This window comes from Microcebus murinus, chromosome 14 (assembly GCF_040939455.1).
Source record: "Microcebus murinus isolate Inina chromosome 14, M.murinus_Inina_mat1.0, whole genome shotgun sequence".
Lineage (NCBI taxonomy): Eukaryota > Metazoa > Chordata > Mammalia > Primates > Cheirogaleidae > Microcebus > Microcebus murinus.
The window spans coordinates 53,897,902-53,922,251 of record NC_134117.1 but is presented as its reverse complement, the minus strand read 5'-3'; the positions used below and the strand labels follow the sequence as shown (position 1 = coordinate 53,922,251).

The 24,350-nt window shown below is 56.0% G+C and overlaps 1 protein-coding gene across 1 annotated transcript in view; it reads right to left on the bottom strand.

Moving 5' to 3' along the window:
- Positions 1 to 24,350, bottom strand: part of LOC105870175 (cadherin-23) — a 298,328-nt gene that overhangs the window by 53,052 nt on the left and 220,926 nt on the right. Inside the window, exons 12-14 of the mRNA XM_012762567.2 lie at positions 5,259 to 5,264; positions 3,225 to 3,374; positions 2,576 to 2,734 (exon numbers count right to left, since the gene is read on the bottom strand). Coding sequence (XP_012618021.2) covers positions 2,576 to 2,734; positions 3,225 to 3,374; positions 5,259 to 5,264 — 315 coding nt within the window. The remainder of the gene's footprint in view (positions 1 to 2,575; positions 2,735 to 3,224; positions 3,375 to 5,258; positions 5,265 to 24,350) is intronic.

Here is a 24,350-nt window from a genome sequence, read left to right as displayed (position 1 = left end):
CAGGGACAGCCCTTCCTACGCCAGCTTCCCCAAACCACTGTTAAACCACCACCTTCCCCCAGGACAGGTGACCGGCCACTGAAGCAGCGCCATGCCAGGTTGGGGGGCGGGGAGGCCCCTGGCAGCAGGCTCTGCTCCTGCCTTCGGTGCAAATTAAAACATTTTCCTTTTCTTCATAATTCTTTTTCTGACACAACTGCCCATGAAACATTTTAATAACATCCCAGAAAAGGTCAGGGAGAAGGAATTTCACAGTCCCTGAGCAGGCGGCTATAACTTCAGCCCCTCCTGAGGCAAAGGAGGTGGAGGGATCAGGCTGACCCCAGGTGAGAGAGGAGGGCGTCAGGGTGGGGAGCCCGGGGCAGGGCGGGGCGGTGTGGGTGGCGTGGCCGGGAAACTCGCTGCGGGCTGGGCGCTCTGGAAGCACCTTGGGGAGACCAGGAGAGGCTGGTGGGTGGGTGGGTGATCCAGATGCTTTTACAGCCTCTTTACAACAGGTAAACTGGGAGGTGTCGTGCCCCCTTTGTGGATGAGGAAATGAAGGCTCTCAGGTGACACGGACAGGCCAGCACACAGGTCCTAAGCTCCTTTAGGCACGCAGCCCTGCTGTGGGAGCCATGGCCTGGTGCGACAGCCCCCACACCTCACCATGCCACGAACCCTGGGGCTGGGGCTGGAGGAGGAGGTGGGTGAGGCTTGGATGAAGGAATCGGGGAACCACAGGCTGGCTGGATCGGTCAGCCCTGGGCAGAGGCCCTTGGTGGCCACAGAGGAGGCTGAGCTCATCTGTGAACCACCCGAGGGGGCCTGGGCGAGGGACTAGAGGAGGGTCAGGTGGGTCCACTGCAGGGCCTGGAGCTGCTCCAGCTCTGCATAAAACCCGGTCTGAGGGGTGCGGCGCACATGCAGCAGAGTGCACTCCCCAGTGCCAGCCCAGACTGCACTGGGCCTGACACACCTGTCCTTGGCGCCACCAGCCAGGGGTGTCTCTTCTCTAACCCTTGTTCCATAGGAAAGTTTTCCCCAACCCTTCCCCAGAGCCGCAGAAACTTGGAACTGCAATGTGAGAGCCCCTGTCCCCAGGAAGAATGCCAGGAAGAAATCCTCTGACACCCACCAAGCCCACATCTGACACTAGAATTCTTTGCCACATGGTCCCAGACCTGTGGGAGACAGGCCCTCCACCCCCGGTGAGGCCCCTGAAGCCCAGGCTGCGTGGGTGCCCTACGCCCTGACATTCAAGGAGGGATGGGGGGCTGAAGACACTCCCTTTGGGTCTCTGAGAGGCTGGAGGAGGGTCCTGGGGCCTCAAGCACCAGGAGATTTATTACAGGGAGTGTCCTGGTGAAAGCCGGAGAGCCAGGAGCTGGAGGAAACAGCTGTAGCAGACTTACTGTTTACGTCTGACGGCCTGACTAGCTAAACATCTGTTTGAAATATTAATAACTGTCAGATGGGAAGGCCTGGGGGCTCAGTGTAGTTTCGTACCATCTGTCTGTAGAGTAAACACACTTTGGATTGGGGTCCTGGTTTCATAGGCAATGTCTCGGCTTGGGGTGGGGATGAAGCAAGAATGGATGCAAGGACTCCAGGGCCACAGGTAGGCAGGGCGGGGCCGGCAGTGAGTTTAACCCTGTAACATTTATTGAGCACCTACTATGGGTAATGCCACACATCTACCACTTTGATCTGCTCAGCATCCAACCCCTTGTCTTCTTACAATAGAAGCCCCCTCCCCATTTTCAGCCAGTGTAATATAGACAGGGCTGCCTCTATTCCTGGCTCCATGAGAGGGAGTGTGACCCATCCGTGGCACACCAAAATCACAAGTGGTTCCAGGATGGCTGAAGAGCTGGGTCAATAAGAATCAGTTGGAGCTATTGAAAAAGATTTTTTCCCACTAGTGTTGATAAATTGGTAGAAATTCAGCCTAGAGGTGCTGGTGCCCATCTCCGCCAATACAAAAAAGCAGAGCCTGGTGCTGGAGACAGGACTCCTGCATGATCGAGTGCCTGGGTGCAGCCATGCCCGAAACCATGTAAACTTTTGAGTTGCATGAGCCAACCCTTTTTTGCTTGAACCACTTCAGGGTTTTTGTCTGTTGCAACCAACAGTACTGACTGATGCAAATGGACACTGAGAGGGCCCCTTGTCAAAGGGCAGGTCCCAGCCATGGGCATCCAGCACCTCAAGGAGCAAGTTCTTCTCTGGGGCCTGTGCCCAGATAGGGAAGGGTTGCCCTCCCCAGAGATGGATGGCACCTTCCCACCCACCCAGGGCTTCCAAGGTTCCTGGCACACCCACACGCAGTCCCTCTCAGGGAAAAGGCAGGAAACCAGTGTCCTCAGCCTAGTTTGTCACCCCCCAGGTTGGCTCCCTTCCCATGCTGCAGCCTAAGCCAAGAGAGCCCATTACGGAGCCCAGAAGCCTTCATACATCAACAGACACAGCCTCAGGGGACTTGGGGGCGCCCCCTTCCCTGACTGCCCAGACTCCATGGACAAAATCCCTCTGGCTGCCTCACTGTGGTCTGCCCCAGAGAGCTCAGTGGCCTTGCAGGACAGCGGGGACTCACCAGGACCGTCAGCACGGAAGTCCCCACGGTGACGTTCTCGTACAGGCTGACGTTGTACAGGGGCTGGCTGAAGATGGGCCGGTTGTCATTCTCGTTGATGAGGGTGATCTTCACCTTGGCATAGCCCACGTGGTCGGGCACACTCTCATTGGCAAAGAGCTGGGTGTGCAGAGGAGGGGCCCAGGTAACCCCCACATGCTCCCAGAGCCCTCGTCCCCATAAGTCCTCCTTGGGCTGGTCCCAGCCTAGAGCACCTATGAGGGCCACTGCCCATCCCAGCTGTGTCCCGCTGTGAGCCCCTCCTTCACTGCTATACAGGGCTAGGGATGGCCACTCATTCTGCCAGGGAGGGGGCTGACAGGGGTGGGCTGGCAGCCGGGCAGCAGAGCCTCCTGATGCGGCTGGAGCTGTGGCATGCCTTGTAAGACTCCACTCAGTTCCTGGACATTTCCTGTCCTCCTTGAAAATGGGAGGCTCTGCCCGGCCCCTGCCATCTGGCAGTGGGCTTCTCTGGTCACATCCGCAAGGGAAGGTGGGGAGCAGTGAAGGTGGGATTTAAGGCAATGGTGTTACCCACCCCCTATCACCCAGACTCCCCTGAAATCACCCCACCCCACCCGAGGAGTCGGTGAGTGGGGGCGGGGCTTACGTCGAAGTCGTAGCGGTCCACGGTCTCATAGTCCAGCGGGATGGCCACCCGGATGCGAATGTCCGCCTTCCCCTGGACGGAGGTGGGGGAGATGATGAAGTGGTGGGAGTTGTTCCCCACCAGGTACACCTCGAACATGCTGTTCAGGCCCTGGGTGGAGAATGGAGGAGAAACCTGTCAGAAGGGGCGCAGGTGGCCAGGGCCCCCCCGAGGGTGAGGGGGAGCTGCTCGTGGGGGCAGTGGATGAGGTGGGGGCAGAGCAGGGCTTTCTTGGCCCTGCACCCAGACCCCACCTGGCCATGTCTAGGCCCTCTGGAAGTTTCCTTTTTGCCATCCTCATCCTGTCGGATGCCCACAATGTCCCCTCCAGGTGGCTGGTTCATTTCCATCTCCTGCCCCCTTTCTCGGCCCCAGTGACCTCACCTGGGGAGGGACCTGCCAGCTGCAAGACCCAGCAGGGAGACGGAGGGTAGGAGAGAAACAGGTGAGAAGGGAATGGAAGGAAGAGAAGCAGTTAAGTGGCCACGACAGGCTTGGACAGGAGAGGACACGAGGGACGAGGCTGCTGCCGGGCCCCCTTCCTCCTTTGGAGGCAGCCACTCGGGAAGAACACCGGTTTGCCTGCACATGAACTGGAACAACCCAGAAGACAGAGTGGCAAAGTGAACTGCTGTGGCCAGCCCTGGGGAATGCTGGATCCCAGGCTGACCACTGAGCAGCCACGCCATCATGGCCCAAGCCATAGCTTCAGGAGCTGGGGGTGGGGTGCCTCACTCTAGCTCAGTGTTTCTGGTCATTCTAACCAGGGCTGTGGCTCACTGAGCCCTCAGATACCCCCAACTCATCCTCAAAGCATGTGATGTGTCCATGTTACTAGAGACCCCAGATCGGGAGGAGGAGCCATCGCTGACAGTGGGAGATGCAGCTTCCTGACTCCCTGAAGTCTGGCTTGCTTGGAATGTGACTCAGCTTCTTTTTGCTGCCTGCATGGGGGAAACTACCCCCACCCCCGAACTCCTCCAGGTGGGCAGCCTGTGATTTGTAACCAGTCCAGAGCCTGCTCCAGACCCTTGCTGCAGATGCCCAGTAGGTCACCGACCAGGGCACTCAGTCCACAGGCAGGTCCTATTGCTCATGGACCCACCCCGGCCCAGTGCTGGCACAGCCCCTCTGCACATGGGCCCTTTTCCATTGAACCAGCGGCTGGCAAAGGAAGCCTGTCCTCTCTTCTTGGTTGCTGAGGGCATGTTGGGGGACTCCCTTCTGGAACCTGTCCCTGGTGATGGAGGACAGCCAGGCAACCCTGGTTCCAGAAGCCTTTACATGATCCAAGGGGATGGTCCCTGCAGGATGGTTCCTGTCTCACTTAGGGCAGGGTGTCCGGCCAGGAAATGACACCCTCAGCGAAGCCTGAGAGTTCACTGGATTCTCATGCCCGAGAGCTGCCCCACAAGTGTGCCACACATTTGTGGAATGAATGCATGTTACTGTCTATCCAGCAGTCTCCTGAGTTTTCTCCATCTTACCAAACTGGCAAGATAAGGGTACTTGCTGCATTTAAGTTTTTCTCAGAGCCTGTGCCCTGTCCCTGGTGCAGAGGGTTTGAGCAGGGTGGGGGAAGTTGAGCCCCCTTAGCCCTTTCTTGCCAATTCTGGGGTCCAGACAAGCAGCAGGGACTTCAGAGCCCCCAGCCTCCAGAGCGGCTCCCCACAGATTGTGGCGGAAACTGTCCTCTGGGCCTGCCGGGCTGCAGTTTCCAGTTCTCTCCGGTGTGGAATCCATCCGTCAGGTGGAGGGGACCAATTAAATGCCCGAAGGGGCACTAATAGCCAAAGCCAGCAGACTGTGACAGCTCTGAACAGGTGACACCAACCAACACCTCTCCTTCCCTGAACGTTGGGCCCTCAACCCCAGGACCTGCAGGCCCCAGAGGCTGATCAAGGGCTGAGCTGTGCCCTCTTTGAAGCCCACTGCCCAGCAGCCCACCGCGAGTCCTCCCCAAGCCCAGGCCCTGCCCTTCTGAGGCTCACTTACCAAATTCTGTGAGTGGGAGTCGGCAGTCAAAGGATACGGAGACAGACAGAAGCAGCCGGAGAGGTATGGAGAGGAGGAAGGAACCGGAGAGAAAAGTCGGTGAGATCCAGGTCAGGGTGAGGAAGGGAAGCCCGAGGTGGCCCCAGGGCCACAGCTGCCCTGGGGGAGCACCCCCTCCGGCCTCGGATGGCCAGGGCGTGTGTTTGCGCAGGTGTGCTGGGCAGTGGAGCAGGACAGGGACAAGCCCAGGACCCAGAAGGAAGAGGTGCAGGGCATGAAGGGTGCGGAGGCCAGAGGGGGGCAGGGCGCCCATGTCCCTCATCTCTGTCCACTCCCTCCCAGAAGGCCACAGCATGGGCTGGGAGGGTGGCGCCCCATCCCTGCACCCCACTCCCGGGAGCCTGGATAAAACCCTTGCAGGAAACAGACCCAAACATTGTCATCTTTGTATTTTCCTAACATGTAAACTGCCACAGACATGATAAGCAGACACATGGAAAATTTTCCAATAGTTAAAATGCATAAAGAGCACACAACACGGCTCCCTCTCCTCCCTGCCGGGCTACTCAAGAACACAGAGGAAGCCATCACACCCCATTCCCTGGTCTCTTTCTCCACGAAATCCATGTTTATATGACCATTATATATGCTCTCTTCTTTGACACAAATGGTAGCATGCTATACATATTGCTCTGTGTCCGGTTTTTTTCCATGTAAAACTATGTCTCTGCAATTGCTCCATGACTACACAAATAGATGACAACGCTAACAAGGACAATAAACAACACAGCACATGTTTATGCACCTGCTCTGTGCCAGGCACTGTTCAAAACACCTTGTAAGTACCAAGTATTTGCCTCATTTTCCTTAGTGGCTGCAGGGCTTCCATCCCCTGGTTACACAGTCCCCTGTGCGGTTATTGCGGACTGTAAAAAGCCCCCTGAGGCTGTGGACCGTGCCTCGGGCAGTGTAAACCCCTCATGAGACCAGGACACACAGCAGGCGCTCAGGAGTGGCTGGGCTTCAGCAGCTCTTCCTCACCCTCACTTGGTTACTCTTCCCATGACTGTGGGGTGGAGATGAAGACCCCCTCCCGTGGAAAGGGAGCTCAGAGAGGTTGAGTGAGATGTCTACGCCTGCACAGGGACTTGGCAGCAGAGTGAGGGATAAGAGTCCGAGCTCAGGCCCAGCTCCAAGGCCAGTGCACTTTCCCACAACCCCACGCAGCTTCCCAGGCAAAAGGAAGTGCCGGGCTGGTCATCTTGGGACCCACCGCTGCAGCACAAGTGCACTGCCTGGGACGCGCTGGTCCTGCACTCTGCAGTGTTGGTCACCAGAGCCAATGGCAACGGCAGAGCTGAGCACTCTGGGCTGAGCCTAAGGGGAGGCCAAGCGGTGAGGGAAGGGGGGCTGCCCCAGGAAGGGGAGTTTTGAGCTGGTGCTAGGAACAGAGGAAGGTATTCCTTTTGGACAATTTTGGACTAGCAGAGAAGGGATTCCAGGTGGAGGAAGTGTCTTCGAACACGCTCCTTAGTATGCCTCAGAACCACCCAGAGGGTTTGTTAAACTGCAGAGTGTTACCCTCTCCCCTTCCTTTCCCCGGGATTTCTGATTCTGTAGGTCTGGGTTGGAGGCTGTGAACTTGCATTTTTAACCAAGTTCCAGGTGATGCTGATCCAAGACCACCCTATGAGAACCACCAGCCTAAGCAAAGGCATGGAGTGGGGAATAAGTAATCAATGATTTATTATTATTTGCACAGGACTCGTGTTAGGGAAATGTGGAGCCACATGCAAGTCACACCAGTGCTGTCCTCACCCCAGATCAGAACTGCCAGCAGAGCTCTAAAAACAAATGTAGATGCCCAGAGCCACTGTGTCAGAACCTCTGGGGGGCGGGGAAAGCTGCATCGTTGCCATGGTGCCCAGGGAACCGTGCAGCACAGCCAGAGTTTGGAAGACATCAATGGGGCAGGGAGAGCAGCTCGCGGACACCCACAGGAGTCCAGAGAAGTGAGCATGGGACAGGCACAGAGTGGTGCCTCCACCGGCCACATGCCCAAATCACTTGGACAGCTTTAAAATACCCCATGCCTAGGCTGCAGCATAGACCACGGAAATCAGACCAGGGGAGGGGGTGGAAGCCCAGCCATTGGATTCTGTAAAGCTCTTCAGGTGACTCGTGCCAATGTTCCCCCAATTGTGAGGACTACTAGGGTAGAACAGTGGTTCTCCAAGTGTGGCACTGGGACCCGCAGCATCAGCATCACCAGGGACCTTGCTAGAAATGCCAATGTGGGGGCCACGACGAGACAGATCTGCAGATCAGAAACTCTGGGGGTGGGCTCCAGCACCCTGGCTCAGCAAGCAAGCCTGCCAGGCATTCTGACGCACGCTGATGTCTGAACACCACTGGGATGGGCGAGACCAGGGACGAGCAAGTCTGAGAACTGAAGAGAATCGACCCGCAAGATACGGTGTGTGAGCGGAGAAGACAGAACCACGAGGGGGCTGGGGCGGCTCCAATTGCCAGTCCTGTGCAGCTGAGGTCGGCCATGCGGGACCGAAGGGACGCCTGGAGATGGTGTGAGCTCTGCATAGGTTCAGGTTAAGTACCTGGGGAGGCTGGAGCACCCAAAGGAGACAAGCTTCCTGACCCCGCAGGAGAGTGCTCTGGGTCTCAGTGACTGAGACCTGCCCCCCTCTCCTTCACACTGCAGTTGCTAGGACCCCAGGCCACCTTCTGACCAAGTCTCTTTGAACGCTCAGCCTGCAGCTTCCAGAACCTGCCCAAAGGGCCAGTTCTGCTTGGACTTGATTTGTGACTGTCAGCCCTCAGTGTATGTGTGTGTGAGGGAGAGTCACCCAGTTTGCTAAGCTAGTGCAAACCCCTCACTGACTGCAGCCCTCAGCTGGGAGCCTTTTATAACGACAGCATTTGTTAAACGCAAGCATTTGTCAACCCGCAACTATGGGCTTGCATGCCTTAACCAGAATCTACACAACAGTCCAGGAACATCAGCATCAGCCTACCCCTTTCCTGAAGAGGGAAACTGAGGCCAGAGAGTGCCCCGGTTCAAGCCGCACAGCTGTGGAGGAAGGGCTGGAACTCCCTCCTGGGGAGTCAGAGCTCTCAGCCACCTGGCTGTCCCAGCCTTCCCGCCAAGAACACGCTCCCAGTGCTCCCAGTGTGATGCCACGCGCTGGCGTGGTGCACTGTCCCCTCCCCACGCCACAAGTGGCAGGACGAGGCCCACGGCCAGGCGCGCCCACCAAGGTCAGGAGGGGAGGTGGGGTGCGCCGCTCCCTACTCCCGCTGGGCCTCCTCAGTGCCCTTGTCCCACTCTGGGCTGCCTTCCTGCGGAGGAGGCGGGAGGTACTCTGGGAGCTGTCCAGGGGCGATTTTGTTGGGGAGGGAGATAAAGAGCAACATCAAAAGGAGCCTGGTGTGTGCGGAGAGGAGCCCGTGGATTAAATTCTCTTCCAGCTGGGAGAGGCGATGAGAAGGCTGATAGCCGAGCCCGGCTGGGGAGCCGGCGGCTGCCCGCGGGGAGGCCGCACGGAGGCTCGGCTGCATTTATTTATTTATCTGGACGGAAAGGACACGTGAAATGCAGCTTCGGCTTTGGCACTTTGCTCCTGGTGGCCGCAGATGTCCCCCCACGCCAGGGCAGCGCCTTATCAGCCGGCTGCCAGGAGGGGCTGCCCAGCCCCCAGCTTCCCCAAACCCTGCCCTCCTGCCCCTCGGGAGCTCCAGCCTTGGGAGCGGCCAGAGCCTGCACTGCTCCCCCTGCTCTCTGTAGCTCCTGTTCCAGCTGCCCCTTACGCCTGGCCCAGTGTGGGTTTGCGGCTATTTACTGAGCGTTTATTATGTGCCAGGCCCTCAGCAAACAGCTGTGGCTGTGGGAGGGAAGGAGGGAGGGAGGGCGAGGGTGGGGTTTACCTATTGAACCTCGGGCACATGGGCCTTTCCTCCTGCAGGATTGCTGATTTCAGGTTGGCCCCCCGCTGCTGTCAGGCTGGGTAGGAGTGGCCTGACTTCTTTTTGAGTATGGCTTTCACATGTCACCTGAGAGCTCTGAGCACCTGCATACCTGCAGATGACCCAGTCCCTCAGGGTAGGAAGGCTGGACCCACCTCCAGGCTCCCTCCCTGGACTTGAGGCCTGCAGATGCCCCCTTCATCCCTCTGCCTCTCTCGCCCTCGGCACTGCCCTGCTGACCAAGACACCAGTGCGCCCCTCAGGTTGTTCATCCCTCTCTCTTTGCCATCAGTCAGGGTGGTACCTGGGTTAGTGACCCAGTGGTGTGATGCAGTGGCAAGAGAGCGGGATCCAAACAGGCTCAGTCACTTCTCAGCAGTATGTCCTTAGGCAACTCACTCCCACTCCCAGAGCCTCAGTTTCTTCATCTGCAAAGTGGGGGGAATAAGCGCACCTCACAGGGTTAAATGAAAGCGCTATTGTTTCTTTGCCCTAGCGAATTTTGTGAGCGTGTGAATTGTGTCCTCTTGCCTGAGCCAGGAGATTCCTTGGTGGCAGGGGCCTTGTGTACCCCAAATGCCAAGGGACCCTCACCCCACCCTATGAACTACAACATGCCCCTGGAGGGGACCTTAGTTCCTTTCAACAGAAGAGGACATACCAGGGTCACAGGATTGCAGAGTGGACTGCAGAAGGCAACACGAACGGAGGCCATCTGTGTGCAGGGGTGGTGGGGCTAGGCGGATGCTGCGGTGAGGGAGAAGGGTCAGGGGTCTCAGCAGGCCCCTAGGAGGCACTGTGGGCTGGCAGGACACCCTCAGCCCAAGCTGGAACGGGGCAGGGGACGTGGATTGCAGAGAGGGGCCCCCAGAATCAGTGCCACCCTCACGGAAACCTACCCCATCTGCAATTCAGGCCTGTAAGCAAAGAGCCCCCAAGACCCCAGATTCCAGGGTAGAAAGCCCTAAACTAGTGGTGGTTAAAAGCACAACTTTTGGAGTCAGACCTGAGCCTAAACTCAGGCTCTGTCCCCTTCAGGTGTGTGGTTTTTGCACAAGCAATTTCACCTCCTTGAGCCTCAGTTTCCTCATCTGCAAAGCAGGAAGAATGACGCCTACTCGACAGGGCTGTTGTAGGTGAGCTGTCAAATCTTGGCAAGCGCTTAGTAAAGGAGAGCCGCTATTGTTCTAGAAGGGGTCGTTAGGGGAGGAGGTACCCCTGGGGAGGGGCTGATGCCTAGACCTTGGCCCGGAATGAGAGCAGCAGGCAGAGAGGGCCAAGGCTTGGATGCTGGCAGGGGTGAGGGGACCCGCCACGTCCATCCCGGGTGGGGGCTGTCGGTCCCCTCTTACCCACTGTGCCTTCTGTTGGTCTGATCCATGCTATTGAGCAGCAGAAAATCAAAGTCCATTGAAGATGTATTCTTTATCACTCCTTTGTCCTTCCATTTAATTAACCCCAAACAGGCAAGGCAAAGTGGACCTGGGCAGGGGAAGGCCTCTCCCTCCTGTTTCATCCCAAAGCGTGCTGCTTCTCCCTCCAGTCTCCACACCTACGGGGGCACCAAGGTTCCCTGCCCCGCCTGCCCTGGCCAAGCCCACGCTGGCTGTAGCTCAGCCCTGCTTCCTCTTCTGCACTCCAGGCTTGTCTGGCTCCTGGTGCTTGGAGCCTCCGTCTCCCCACCTGGGAGGGGGCCACCTCTCAGGCTTGCATCGGGGTGAAGGACGCTGCCCTCGTTTCAGGCTCTGGTCCCAGCCACGTTCCTCTTCCTAAGCTCCTTTGTGGTTTGGGCCCTTGAGCAACATGGGCCTGAGGCCGGGAATCCATTTTCTCTGGAGCTGCCATCTATTGCTGTGTGACTGGGGAAGGCCCCCCTTTTCCCCCTCTGGGCCTCAGTTTCCTGATCTGCAAAATGGGAAGCTTGGACCGGGCAATTCTCTAAGGCCCATTGGCATCCACTGTGCTCTTTCAAATTGCTTTCCACCCCAGCCCAAGATCTCTCTCCTGTCCCTCACGCTCCCTTCTCCTCTCTTCTTGCCTTCTCTATCACTGCTTTGTCTCTCTCTTCTTCTCTCCTTTATCTTTCCCTCACTTCCTCTCTTCCCCTACAGACTGAATGCTCCTGTCCCCTCTCATTCATATGTTGAAGTCCTAACCCCCAAGGAGGGTGGGCCTTTGGGAGAGGATGAGGTCATGAGGGCAGAGTCCTCGTGAATGGGATTAGTGCCCTTATAAAGGAATCCCAGAGTGACCCTTGCTCATCCTGCCTCGTGGGGACACAGTAAGAAGACAGCATCTGGGAACCAGGAAGCAGGCCCTCACCAGACACTAAACCTACCAGCACCTTGATCTTGGACTTCCCAGCCTCCAGAACTGAGAGGGAAGTTTCCGAGGTTTATAAGCTACCCAGTCAGTCTATGGTAGCTTGTTACAGCAGCCCGAATGGACCAAGACATCCTCTCTTCCCTTTCTACCTTCCTCCCCACCACTTTCTCTGATCCCCCCTCCTCGCCTCCCCCCTTCTGCCCCTCTCTGCCCGACTCCCCTTCCTCCTCTCCCCAGGTTATCTGTTGAATTCCACACACGCCTGCACAGACGGGATCAATCCAAGGCTGCCTTGCCTTCAGCTTATCTCTGCTCCAAATGATTGATTTTCCCTCTTTAAGAGTAATTTGCTGGTGAATTCCATGTATTGCAAAAACCCCTGTGAAATCTAATTCAATCCGATTGGCAGCTGGCACTTGGGGGGAAGAATACCAGAGAGCCGTCATTTCCATCGCAGATGTGAATTATCTGCCCATAGAAGTCGGCGCCAGGCCGGCAGGTACTCCTCCCCTGCCCGTGCACACGTTCCCTCTCTCCCTTCCGTCAGCCCTGGAGCCGGCGTCCTCTTCTGGGAAGCCAATTCCAACACACACTGGGTACTTGTATTAAGGCAAATGAGGGAAGATTCTTCTGTTTCCTGATTCATAAGTCTACCACCCCAGTGCACTATGGGACCTCACACTTTCAAAGCCCACTACACCTTGCCCCCGTCTCCTGTGTCCCCCTAACCCCATTCCTGGACACAGAACCCAACTCCAGGGACCCAGCCAAGCCCACATCACACGGGTCGTAGCTCAGCCCTGCTGTCTCTCTTCCCTGCATTCCAGGCTTGTCCGGCTCTGAGCCTGGCTTTCTCTACTCTGGTAGTGGGGTCACCTCTCAGGCTTGAATCAGAAATGGTGGGGCACTGCACCCGCAGGTGACCAGCTGTCCTGGTGTGCCCGAGACTGAGCGGGATCCCAGGATGTGGAACTGTGCTGCAACCTGGACAGCCGCAGGTAAGCGAGGGCAGCTGACAGGGAGGCCAGTCTGTGAGAGCCCAGCAGGGGGCAGTCGCACCACTGGCCAGGCGCGGCCCGGCACAGCTACCGGATCATGCACTTGGTACGGGGAGCAAGGGGTTCTGCGGGTCTAGGCTCAGCCACACTCGCCCCAGTTTTCTACAGGTGCTCCCCCAAAGCTGCTCTGACTCCAGGGGCTCACATCTCACACAGCACGCACGTAAAGGAGCTGGTCCTCTGCCAGGAAGGATGTGTGCACAGCTGACTAACGGCTCTGGCTCAGCCTCAGAGACCAGTGCTCTGGGTAGGGTCTGTCTAGGGGGTCATAGGTGCCACCCATGTCCGAAGGATAAAGCAAAGTTAACTGGACCCATCTCCAAGTGGGAACTGCACTCTGGCTTCATATCTATGCCTTAAGAGAATAGCCATTTCTGGTGGGGCTCAAATCTTTGGGCTGCCCTGGGCCTCTAGTGACCAGAACCACCAGCCCAGTGGGTGCTTGCTGAGATGAAGTGGCCTTGGGGGCTGGTCAAGAGGGGTAGGTTCTCCTCAGCAGTGCCTGTGGGCAGGGCCAAAGGGCAAGCTTTCGTGGAAGACCCAGGTGACGCAGGGACCTTTCCAGTCCCAGACACAGCAGTGGCTGCTACAGCCACCTGGGCTGGTAATCATGAGCAAAGGACAGAGGGGAGCCCGAGTTCTCAACTCCAGGATGCCATGCTCTACTCCCCAACACCCCACGACTCCAGGGGAGCCAGGCTATGTTCCTCGCTCCCTCCCTCCAGCATAGGACCCTGTTTGGAAGGCACCTGCCCTATGTGGGAAGCTCTGCCAGCCCTTCCGTGTGGCCCTGTCCTGCAACCCAGGCTTGTCTCCGGGCACAGGTGGCCATGTTTCTAACTTTAAGGTCTGGCCTTCTAATCTGAATCTGCCAATTTGAACCTCACCCCTATACCTGGCCTCCACCCCTTCCCTCACTCCACCGGCAAACTCTGCACGTGAGTTTTGGCCGGGGTTGGGGTGGGGGCTAAAATGGGGTGTGAGTGTCCTCAGAGTCCAGGGAGGAGAGTCCAGATGCAGGAGAAAAGGGTGTGTGTTGGTCCGCTCCTCCCTCAGGGGCCCCTTCTGGGGAGGATCACAGACTGAGGGGACGCCTGCCGGCCTCACTGGCCTCCCGGGTATCCTGGTCTCTGCTTTCTGGCCAGGCCCTCTAGGGGCCCCTGGACAAGGAGCAGGGCGGGCAGAGTGTGGAGCTGGGAGCTGGCTGTCCCACTCAGCAGCCGCCTGGCGCTGTCTGTTTACCACGAGGAACTCTTTCCCTGCTCCCACAGAGGGAGACGTGTGTCCAGGCAAGGAAATCTAAATGCCTCATGGAAATCAGGAGGGGACACGGCCAGCTGCTAATCACACCACTCTGTATTCCACTGTCTGTCCTCTGAGAGCGAGTCCATCTTCCCCAGGCCCTCGGGGGCGGAGGAGTAGAGGGGGCAGGAGAGGAGGAGGAGCCCTGGAGTTGACCTGCTTTGTGACTTCAGGCAAACTCTTTGCCCTCTCTGGGCTGCCTTTCAAAATGAGGGATCCCACTGCCATAGGAGGCCATGAACCTGGTGTCCTGGGGTCCAGGAGGCCAAGAGCGGGTGGGTGGTTTCATCTCTCTCCCCTTCCTAGCCCTCTGCCGAGGGGGAGCTGCCTGGCCTTGGGTCCCCTTCCCAGTGAACAAAGACACCACAAATGCCCTAAGAAATGGGTCCTGGGCTCAGATGGAGAGGTGACCATGCCTGATGACAGCCCTCCTTGTCACTCAGCTGCCCCTGGGCCCCCCTACTTGACACATTCCATACACACGGTAGCTCCTGGGGAATGGACACAGGGGTAAATGCATGAATGAGCGAGGTGTGTGTGCACTTATCTGTGAATGTGCAGATGCGAGAAACAATGCAGGAGACAGAGACACGGAGGAGGAAGGGTGCTGCTATGGTGTGAATGTCCCCTCCAATACTCAAGTTGAAGCTTAATCCCCCACTTGGCAGTATTGAGAACTGGGGCCTTTAAGAGGTGATTGGATCATGAGGGCTCTGCCCTGGTGAATGGATTAATCCACTCACGGATTAATGGACTAATAGGTTAATGGATTAATGGGTTATCCTGGGAGGAGGACTGGCGGCTTTATAAGAAGAGGAAGAGAGACCTGAGCTAGCACTTAGCATGCTCAGCCCCCTGGCCATGTGTTGCCCCTTGCTGCCTCGGAACTGCGGAGGGTCCCCACCAGCAAGGTAGGCCCTCACTGGGTGCAGCCCCTTGACCTTGGACTTCAGAACTGTAAGAAATTTTGTTTCTTATAAATTACTCAGTTTCAGGTATTCTGTTGTAAGCAACAAAAAATGGACTAAGGTGGGAAGGAGGAAGAGAGAGAGGGAGAGAAAGAGAGAGGATCGTATTCAGAGACTTGGATGGGTGGCATTCAGTGAGGAGCGAAGCTGTGGTAGAGATGAAACCAGGGAGGCTTGGCCACTGCCATCAGGGTGGCGGCAGATGGTGGCAGCTCCCATCTTCTCCATCTAGCCCCTGCCCCTTAAGCTTCTGTCATTGTCACTGCTGGGACTTCAGACCCTAACCTCATCGCAACCTCTGCCTTTCCCACAGAACCGACATCCAAGCAGGTCTGACCCCTGGCTCAGGGGTCCAGGGGCCCCCTGACCCCCATCCATGCTCTCTGCCCTCACCCTCAGTCATTACCCCCACTCTCCATGTGTCCAGAGTGATCAACCCAAAGCATAGCTCTGAGGACACTACTGGTGCTGAAGGGCCATCTATTGCTCCCAAGTGCCTGCAGAATTAGGGTCAAACACACAGCAGCATTCAAGGCTCTCCAGCCTGCCTTTCTGACTATATGGGGGGGATACATATTACATACTTGGTGACTTAATGACAGTGGAGAGAAGGATGGTGCTATCTCAGTCTAAAAGTCCACCAGTGGTGCTGTTTATGCTGGTGCCTTTCACTTCATCCTTTTTCTAGGGGTAGGTGGGAAGATCTTTAATAACTTATATTTTATTTTCTTAATTAACATGCAGTGAAACTGACCTTTTTTGGTACGCAGTCCTATGACACATGTATAGATGCCAACCAGGATACAGAACAGTGCCACCACGCCAAAAAACTCCCTTGTCCTATCTCTTTACAATCACCCCTCTCCCACCACTAACCCCTGGCAACCTCTGACCTCTTGTCTGTCACTATAATTTTGTCATTTTGAGAATGTCACCCACATGCAGAACATAGCATTTGACACTGGGTTCTTGCACTCAGCGTGATGCCCCTGAGATTCATCTGATTCTCACTTCGCCTTAGCAATCTGATTTAAACACAGTCCCGTCCCTGTAGAACTAGTTGACATTTCTGCACGGACCCCAGAGGTGCCGGGCGGTGGGGGGGGGACGCGTCCTGCATCCCTGTGAGAAGGCTGGCCACCTGGTCTGCCAGAGGAGGGCTGTGGAGGCAGGTGAAGGAGGGGGGCCAAGTGGATTAGAAAAAAAAAAAAAAAAAACCCTGCTCAGTGAATGTTAGGTTTGGACATTCTCTAAGAAAGGCAATCAAAATAAGGCATTATACTGAAAGCAGAGAAGCAAACCCAGAGACCGTGCTAATTTGTGACTATTGATAGATGTTAGGGCTGCCTCCATCTTCTGAGTCCTGCCTCTGTTCCAATGCACCCCACCCCTCCTTCATCGCAATCACCCTGCTGTTCTTAAGTGCTCCCTCTTGGTCCTCCCTGCCTTTTCCCAGGGGTGACTCCTTCTCAGTCCTCCTCTTCTCCCCTAACCTGAGTCATTAGGCTGTCTGGGCTGCCCGGCCCCCACCCACCTCTCCGCTCTATCCGCACCCCTTCCCCACGGGAGCCCAGCTAGACCCGTGGCTTTGAATACACCCCAGATGTTGGTGACACTTCCATTTCCACCTCCAGCCTGGGTCCGCACAGCAGGGGCTGGGCTGCTGGGGCACGCAGAGGAGTATTTCCACCACGGAGAACACCGAATGCTGCAAGCCAGGGTCCCCCACCCCAAGCTGCTCACTAGACATCTAGCAGCATGGCCCATCTGCCTTCCTGGCATTTCCATTTGGGAGTCTAACAAGCATGTCAAATATAACATGTTGAAAGCTAACCTGTGGGTTCCATCAGCTCCTCGCCAAATCGACTGCTTTACTGTATCGGCAAGCAAGAACTCCATTTTTCTAACTGCTCAGGCCAACTGCCTTGTGCAGTCATTCCTGACTCCCTCCCTGCCTCCTCTCCACATCAGCAAGTCCTAGCGACTCCCCTTCAAAACAGGTGTAGCAGCTGACCACTTCTCACCCTCCATGGTGCCCCCCACACCGGGCCTCATCTCAGTGACTGCCAAGAATGGCCACCCCTACCCCCGCAGCCAGAGCTGCCTTTTTTAAAAATAATTTTTTAAATCCAGGTAAAATTCACCTAACATGAAAATCACCATTCTAGCCACTTTACAGTGTGTAAGTCGATGCTTTTTATTTAATATGATCTCCACTAGGTTGTGCAACCACTACTACCTCTATCTAGTTCCAAAACATTTCCATCACCCTAAAACGAAGCTCTGTATCCGTTAAGCAGTCACTCCCCACTCCCCTCCCCCAGCCCCCAGCAACCACTAATCCGCTTTCTGCCTGCATGGACTTGCCTCTTCTGGGCGCTTCCTATTTGTGGCATTACACGATGGTGGCCTTTTGTCACTCAGCACAATGCTCTCGAGGTCTGTCCCTGTCGTAGCCTGCGTCAGTACTTCTTTCCTGTCACGTGTGAGCAACAGTCCACGGTGCAGACGCACCTTGCTTTCTGTACCCACTCAGCAGCTGATGGACAGACAACCGGGTCGTTTCCAGAGCATCCTTTTGCAACTCCACGCACATCACATCGCTGCCTGCTGCTCCCCTCAGGTGGCTTCCTGTCTCACTCTGAGAGACAGCCCTGACCACGGCGCCCCTCTCTGACCTGTCCCTGGCCATGGAAGCTCAGGCACACTCCTGCCTCGGGGCCCCCTTTGCTCTTCCCTCTGCCTGGAAGGCTCTTGCACCAGATATCCATGGGGCTCGCCTCACCCTGGTCTCAGTCTCTCCTCAGATGTTACCTCATCGAGGAGGCCTCCTCTGGCCATCCTACCCCTCCCCAGCACTCCCTCCACCCCCCACCTGGCTTGATTTTCCTCCGTGGCTCCCAGAATCCTGAAGGAATATCCATTGGTTTGTTTCTTTAGTCACTGCACCGTTGGACCCTAAGCCGTCCGAGGGCTGGACTCAGTCTATTGTGTTCCCTGATGGGTGCTTCCTAGAGTAGCATGTGGCACCTAGTAGGTGCTCAACAGATACTTGTTGAATAAACGAAGGCAGGAACGCCCAGGGCATCTCTTTCTTCTTCCCGCCCCAGGCCCGAGGGCGACTGTCACCGTGCCTGAGTACCTAGCCACCAGGGATCCTTTCCCACGCTGTGACCTTCCATAAAAGGCTTCCTCTCTGAGCCTCATTTTGCTCGTGTGAAAAAAGCAGAGATATCTTCTGCTGTTGACACTAGCACTTGTCAGGACCAAGGAGGGGAAACATGCTCTGCATCTTCTAACCCGGGATGTAAACATATGACAACCTTGATGCTAAAAACTTCTCATTCTCAATTCCTTTTTAACAGATGGAGAAACTGAGGCCTGGAGAGGGAGCAGGGAGGGTCTGCCCTAAGCCTTCATGGACACAGCAGCAGCACAGCCATGGCATCTTGCCTCGCCATGAACTGCCTTGCCCCTCTGCCCCCCAGCTTGTGCCTGCACCATTCCCCCTCTTCGGGGGATAGGGTTAGCAAGAGCCCAGGAAAGCAGAGGCAAGGGTGGGCTCTGGAGACAGGGCTCCTGTGCTCCTCGGGGCCCACCCTGTCCACAGCTGCCCAGCAGGACTCTGTGGTTCCTGCTTCTTGTTGACTAGCATATTTCACAGCCCGAGATCGTGGTGATGGGGCAGGACACACAGGCACAGCTCCCTGCTGAGCTGTGCTTCCCCCACCCTTCAAGACAGGGGAAGACAAGACACACCACCTGTTACCGTGGGGGGTGTCACAGTGGGGGGTGGTAAATGGGGCAGGTGGGAATAGGGGAGGAAGACATTACATCTAGGGTGAAACTGGGCCCACCGCCTCCCACAGGGAAGGGGTACCTGGCAGGGCAGCAGCCAGCTGAGAGGTGATGGAGAGAGCAAAAGGGGCAGAGGGCTAGTTTGCAAGCTCTGTTCCTGATTTCCCGGGGGGGGGGGGGAGGGTCTCCAGCAAGACCAGCTGCTGCTTTTAGGGAGCAAGAGTCTGAGGGTAAAATGATTGCACTCCTTCCCACGGTGCCAGGCCTGTTCACAAGCGCTGGTGGTGTCGGGCATGGGGAGGAGACCGCCGGGGTGGTGGGTGAAAGGGGAACATTCCGCAAATCCAACATGAAAGATGAACTCCAGCCGCCAGAGGGAACTCGTGGCTGGGAGGTGCGGGCGCCGGGCGGGGAGGGGTGGGGGAACAGTGCTGGCACTACAGCTGCCAACGAGGCCCTGCCTCACACCCCCTGCCAGGGCCACGGGCTCCATGTAAATAGCATGCTAATTAGATTTACGATGGCACTAAATTAGGAGGTGTCTGAATCACGGCAGAGGACACCCTCTGGTCCTCAGGGAGGCTGGAGCTTAGCATGCTGGGAGGAATCACACCATGGGATGCAGCCGTGGACAGAAAAATCTTAATAATCATCATCATCATAATAAGAGCCTCAGCGAAGGCAACTGGGGAGAAATTAATGGGAAAAGGCACAGATAGGCCCGTCCTGCTCCCCCTAGCTTCCCTTCCAGGATGGCTTTGCTTTGAAGTCAACAGATATTTTCTTGGAGAGCCTAAATCTTAGAGGGGGAACCCTAGAAATCTGAGCTGAAGCTGTGAGACAGCCGAGGCTTTGCAAACGACCCCCTGCCCGATGCCAGGCAGGGGTGAGGGGATCAGAGATGCAGAGAGGCCCTCATCCAGGCACCAAGGATCCTAGGCCCTGGCTGGATGGACATTGCTTTGGGTGGACACTTAACCCCTGCTACAGCGTCAGAATCACCAGAGAACCTTTCAGAAATAAGAGCATCCAAGATGGTTCCCCTGGCCTAGCTCATGGGGTGAGGTGATGCACACTCCACTTCTCTGCATGCCTTGCCTTGGTTGCTCCCTGGACAAATACCCTCACCCCCTACCTCCTTTCCACGTGACTTCATTGATGAAATCACAAGCTGGGTGCAAGGTACAGGATGGTGGGGCATTCCTCACACTTCCATTTTCCAGCCAGATCCCAGTTATCTCCTTGGAAGAGAAGGAAGGGTCTGGATAATGGGATGATCACACATCCACCGAGAGTGCGAAATCAGACACACGCTCCAAGGAACGCTGGCGGCCTGCCCTCCCTCTCCCACAAAGTAGATGCTGGGGTGTAGATTTCTGGGGCCCAGCTGAACAGTGGCCCAGAGGGACTGTAAAATGGACCTTAGCTGAACAAGTGACGTGGAGCCAGGGGCCTTATCTCCTCCCTGCTCCCAGCCGCCCCAGCCCACCTGGTGTGTGGTTGAGGATGCCAACACTACTAACCGATGGAAGGTCAGCCACACAGCACAAGCCTGGGGGTGGGGAGCTGGGGCAGGGTCACAGTTAGCAAGGACAGGGACTGAGGAGGAGGTTGTCATCTATTTGTGCCATGGACCCTCTGAGAGTCTGGGGAAGCCCATGAACCCCTTTCTTAGAGGAAATTTTTTAATTCCATAAAACAAGACCACAAAACCAACTAATTATTTTGAAATACAGTTATCAAAGTATTTTTTAAAGGTTGCTATAGTCGTGTATGTATGTAGTTTAGAATGCATGAAACAAATGAGATTCTGCAGCGGGTCTAATATATGCTGTCATTTCAAGGCAGCGATGACTGTAAATGGTATGTCGAGATTCCTGTTTTCACCTGTAATGCTATACGAAAACATCTGAGATTTCTCTCGGGGTCAGAGCCACAGGTGCGGCTCCTGCCACCGCCGCGGTCTGTGTCTACATTTGCAATTAAAGGGAATGCTAAAGTCCAGTTAGAAGTTAGTGAAAATAAAGGTGCAGGTTTTTCTCCATCCAGGGTCGTGGGTGCCGAGGCCGTTCAGAACCCCCGGGCTGCAAAGGAGCTGGGGTTGCTGCAGGAGAGGCTGGTAGAGCTGTGCGGGGAGGGCCCGGGGCCAAACAGACCAACGGGAACAAATGGGAAAATAAATTTAAATAAATACAAGGTTGCGGGCTGCAGCTCCCTGACAGGCCTGGAACACACGTGGAATGGAAAATGAGGGCGATGGATAAAAATAAAGACCGAGATTAGGGGGAGAACGAGAACGGCCTCCCCTCCGCTGCCTACCACACACACACACACACACATGCACACACCCTGCATTCTGGAATATAGCTTTCTCTCCCTGTCACTGGCTTTCTTTTATTTATTTATTTGATGTTCTCTCCTTGGGGAGGTGGGTAATTCTGTTTTTTCTTTCTATGCCCCTCAAACAAATGAATCGTGTCATCTCCTGCCTGAAACAGGAATCAGCTCCTGCCAGGTATGTCCCCGCTCACCTCTGTGTTGCAGCAACCGACCCCCCCCACCCGCCTCACCTTCCTCCCAGCCAGGGGGAGGGGGGAGGACCCACCCGCTTGGCGGGACTGACCTGTGGGACTGAATTCTCAGCCCTCCAGTCCTCAGGGACCCCAGAGGTGACGCGCTTTGCACCAGAGGAGGATGGCTTTCTGTCCACATGCAGGGAGGGGTCTCGCTCCTTCTTAAGGCCCTGTTTGGACCCATCTTCCCGGTGTTTAGCAGCTCTAACCCGACGCGCCCACTCGTGTCTATGCTGTGGCGTCAGCTCCTCTCCTCATCAGAGGTGGGAGGTGAAAATCGTCAGGGTTTGAAAACAGAGGAGGCAGAGAGGGGGGAGCCCCACACATGCAAGAAGACAGGATCAAGAGTTCAAGGCCAAGCTGTGTCCCCCACTGGTTGTGTGACCTTGGGCAAGCCCCCCCCCCCCAGCCCTCCTCCTCTGTGGAAAAGGCAAAATAATACACCTATCTCCCAGGGCTGGGAGTTAAGGTGGAAAGAGAGCCTTCTATGGGCCAGGTACTGTTCCTTGTAACAGCCCTGTGAGGTAGATACTATTATTTTCTCTATTTTGCTGATAAGAAAATGGAATCAGAGCATAAGGAAGTCCCCTAAGGCCACCCAGATCAAACGTGGGAGGGCCAAGGTGTGAACCAGGCCGTCTGGCTCCAGAGCCCTTGTTTTTACTTTTTCTTTCTTTTTTTTTTTTTTTTTTGATACTTTCTGTAAGTCTGAACCTTGTTTTTACTTTTAACCACCCTGGCTGCCCTCCTGTCTGCCTCACCTGGAAGGCAGGTGAGGTCTGCCTCACCTGGAAGGCTACTCCAGTGGGCACCAATCACATGGGCAGGCTAGGGGATGGGGGCGGAGAAGGGGCCCAAAGGGGCACCCAGGCCCCTCTGCCTCAAGCAGGGCTGACTCGGCCAGAGCCAGCTCAGTGACAGGACAGGTGGGGGCAGGCATGGGGTGGGACGCTCGGGCTGCACCCTCTCCTTCCCACCCAGGTCCTCTTGGATGAAAAGGGTGTTAGGATTTGTGGAGCCTTAAAGATGACTGGCCCCACTCGTGGTTTCCAGCGGTGGACACTGAGGTGCAGAGTGGAGACCGGCCTGCCTGGAATCCCACCTCGAGTGAGGAACAGAACGGGGCTGAGAGCCTGGCTGGGGTCCCTGCCTGCCACTCTCTCGGGGCAGTGGGGGTGGGTCTGGTAGCAGACCGCTGTGGTCAGAGATCAAAATCCTGGGCCGATGGAGAGCGCCTCTGCCACACAGACTGGAGGTGCCAACCCCATGTCTTCCCGGGCAGAGTTCTGAAGGGCGGTTTCTCGTGGGCTTTTAGGGTCTCATCATAAGGAGTCTGAGGGTTCTTGGGTTTCTTGCAAACAACTTAAGAGGAAAATGGCCAAACTTCAAGAGAGCCTCTAGTGACACGCTAGAAAGCACCTGCTGGCTGGAACAGGTGACCAAGGAGGGTGGGAGAATCTCTCATGTAGGAGACTTTGCTCCATTTTCCTGCTTCTGCCCTTGCCCTTGACAGTCCATTTCCAACACAGCAATCAGAGGGCTCCTTGACAAAGGTGACTTAGGCCATGGCAATTCCCTGGCTTCCCACTGGGCTCACAGTAACAGAAAAACGGCTCCCTGCCCCGCCTGGCCTGGCCTGAGGAGGCTGTATCCTGTCCCCATCCTCTCAAGCTCTACCCTGCCCATCCGCCTCCTTTCTGCCCCTTGAAAATGTAAGGCCATTTCCCTTGTGGGACCTCTGCCTTCGCAGAGTGGGAGAGCACCCGCTGCTAGAATGTTCTATCTCTGTGTGGCTGCCTCCTCACACCTCTGAACCTCAGCTCACACAGCACCTCCTTGGAAGGCATTCTGAGCCCACTGAGTCAAAAATCACCCCCAGCCTACCACATCACTCACCCTGTTTCCTGAGTTCTGGACATCCATGTCTACCTGCAGTGACGTGGGGCTTATTTTTCCAGCACAATCTCCCCAGGATCCGACACAGTGGCAGGCACACAGTAGGGGCACAGTAATGTTTGTTGAGTGAATGAATAATTCCCCCCTGCATAAATTTCAGTATAGTCCCTCAGGAAGGCCAGGGGATCGGCAAATTAATGAGGTCCAAAGGCCTTTGTGAAATGATTCCAGCTCCCAGAAGCAGCCAGGACTGGGCAGTAGAGGCCTCTATGGGGGAGGAGGCTGGGGATACGATGGTGGTTCCCCATTCCCCTCTAATCCCTTTCCTCTGCAAAAAGGATTCTCAAGGACAGCAGCAAATATGTTCTGAGAAGCTGTGGGTCAGAAGTGAGCAGAAATAAGGTGGATCAAACGCTTGCAACTCCGGAGAAGAAAGGTCCAGCGCACGAGAATGCGATTTCTCCTGACAGCAGATGAGAGGAACTGTCCATTTTCAGCTATCTGGGTCAACTGGGAGGGGTCGTGCATAATGCAAAAACTATTTAAAAACAAAACCCCTTGCTGGTATTTGGAAAGCAGCCGGAGGTGTGTGTGGGCCCCCACGCCCCTGCCTCCCTCTCCCGCCCCTCCTCTGTCTGTGGGACCCTTCGAAGGGGGGGTGCAACCCACAGATAATGCACTCGCATCTAAGGAGAAGAGTGGTTTTTAGGACAGCTGAACAGAAAATTCCAACCCGCCCAACACGCACCCGAGTAGATGGGAAAGTGGGACTGCCCGTGGCTGACTCAGCTCAGGGGCATGAGAATGAGGCAAGGCCAGGAGAGGAAAAGTTGACCATGTGGAGAAACACAACGAATATGGGGAGGGAAGGGTGGGGGGACAAGGATATATACTGTAGGAATCTGAGCGGGTGAGCGTGCGGCTGTTGACTGTGACTTCCCAGAACAAGAACACCGAGGAAGACACAGGAAAATGCCCCGCAGCCCGAGCAGGGGAATGAGGCTGCCACAACCTTTAATTTCAAACTCAGAGATGAGCTCCCCACACCAAGGCTGACTTCTGGGCCTTTGCCTTCAATTTTCTCTTTTCCTGATTTGCATCACAACCACCTATTTGCATCTCAACTGTCACACGGTGCAAATGGGTTGCTGTTGGCTTCGGCCCACCCCAGCCCTTCCTTCCCTGGCTTCT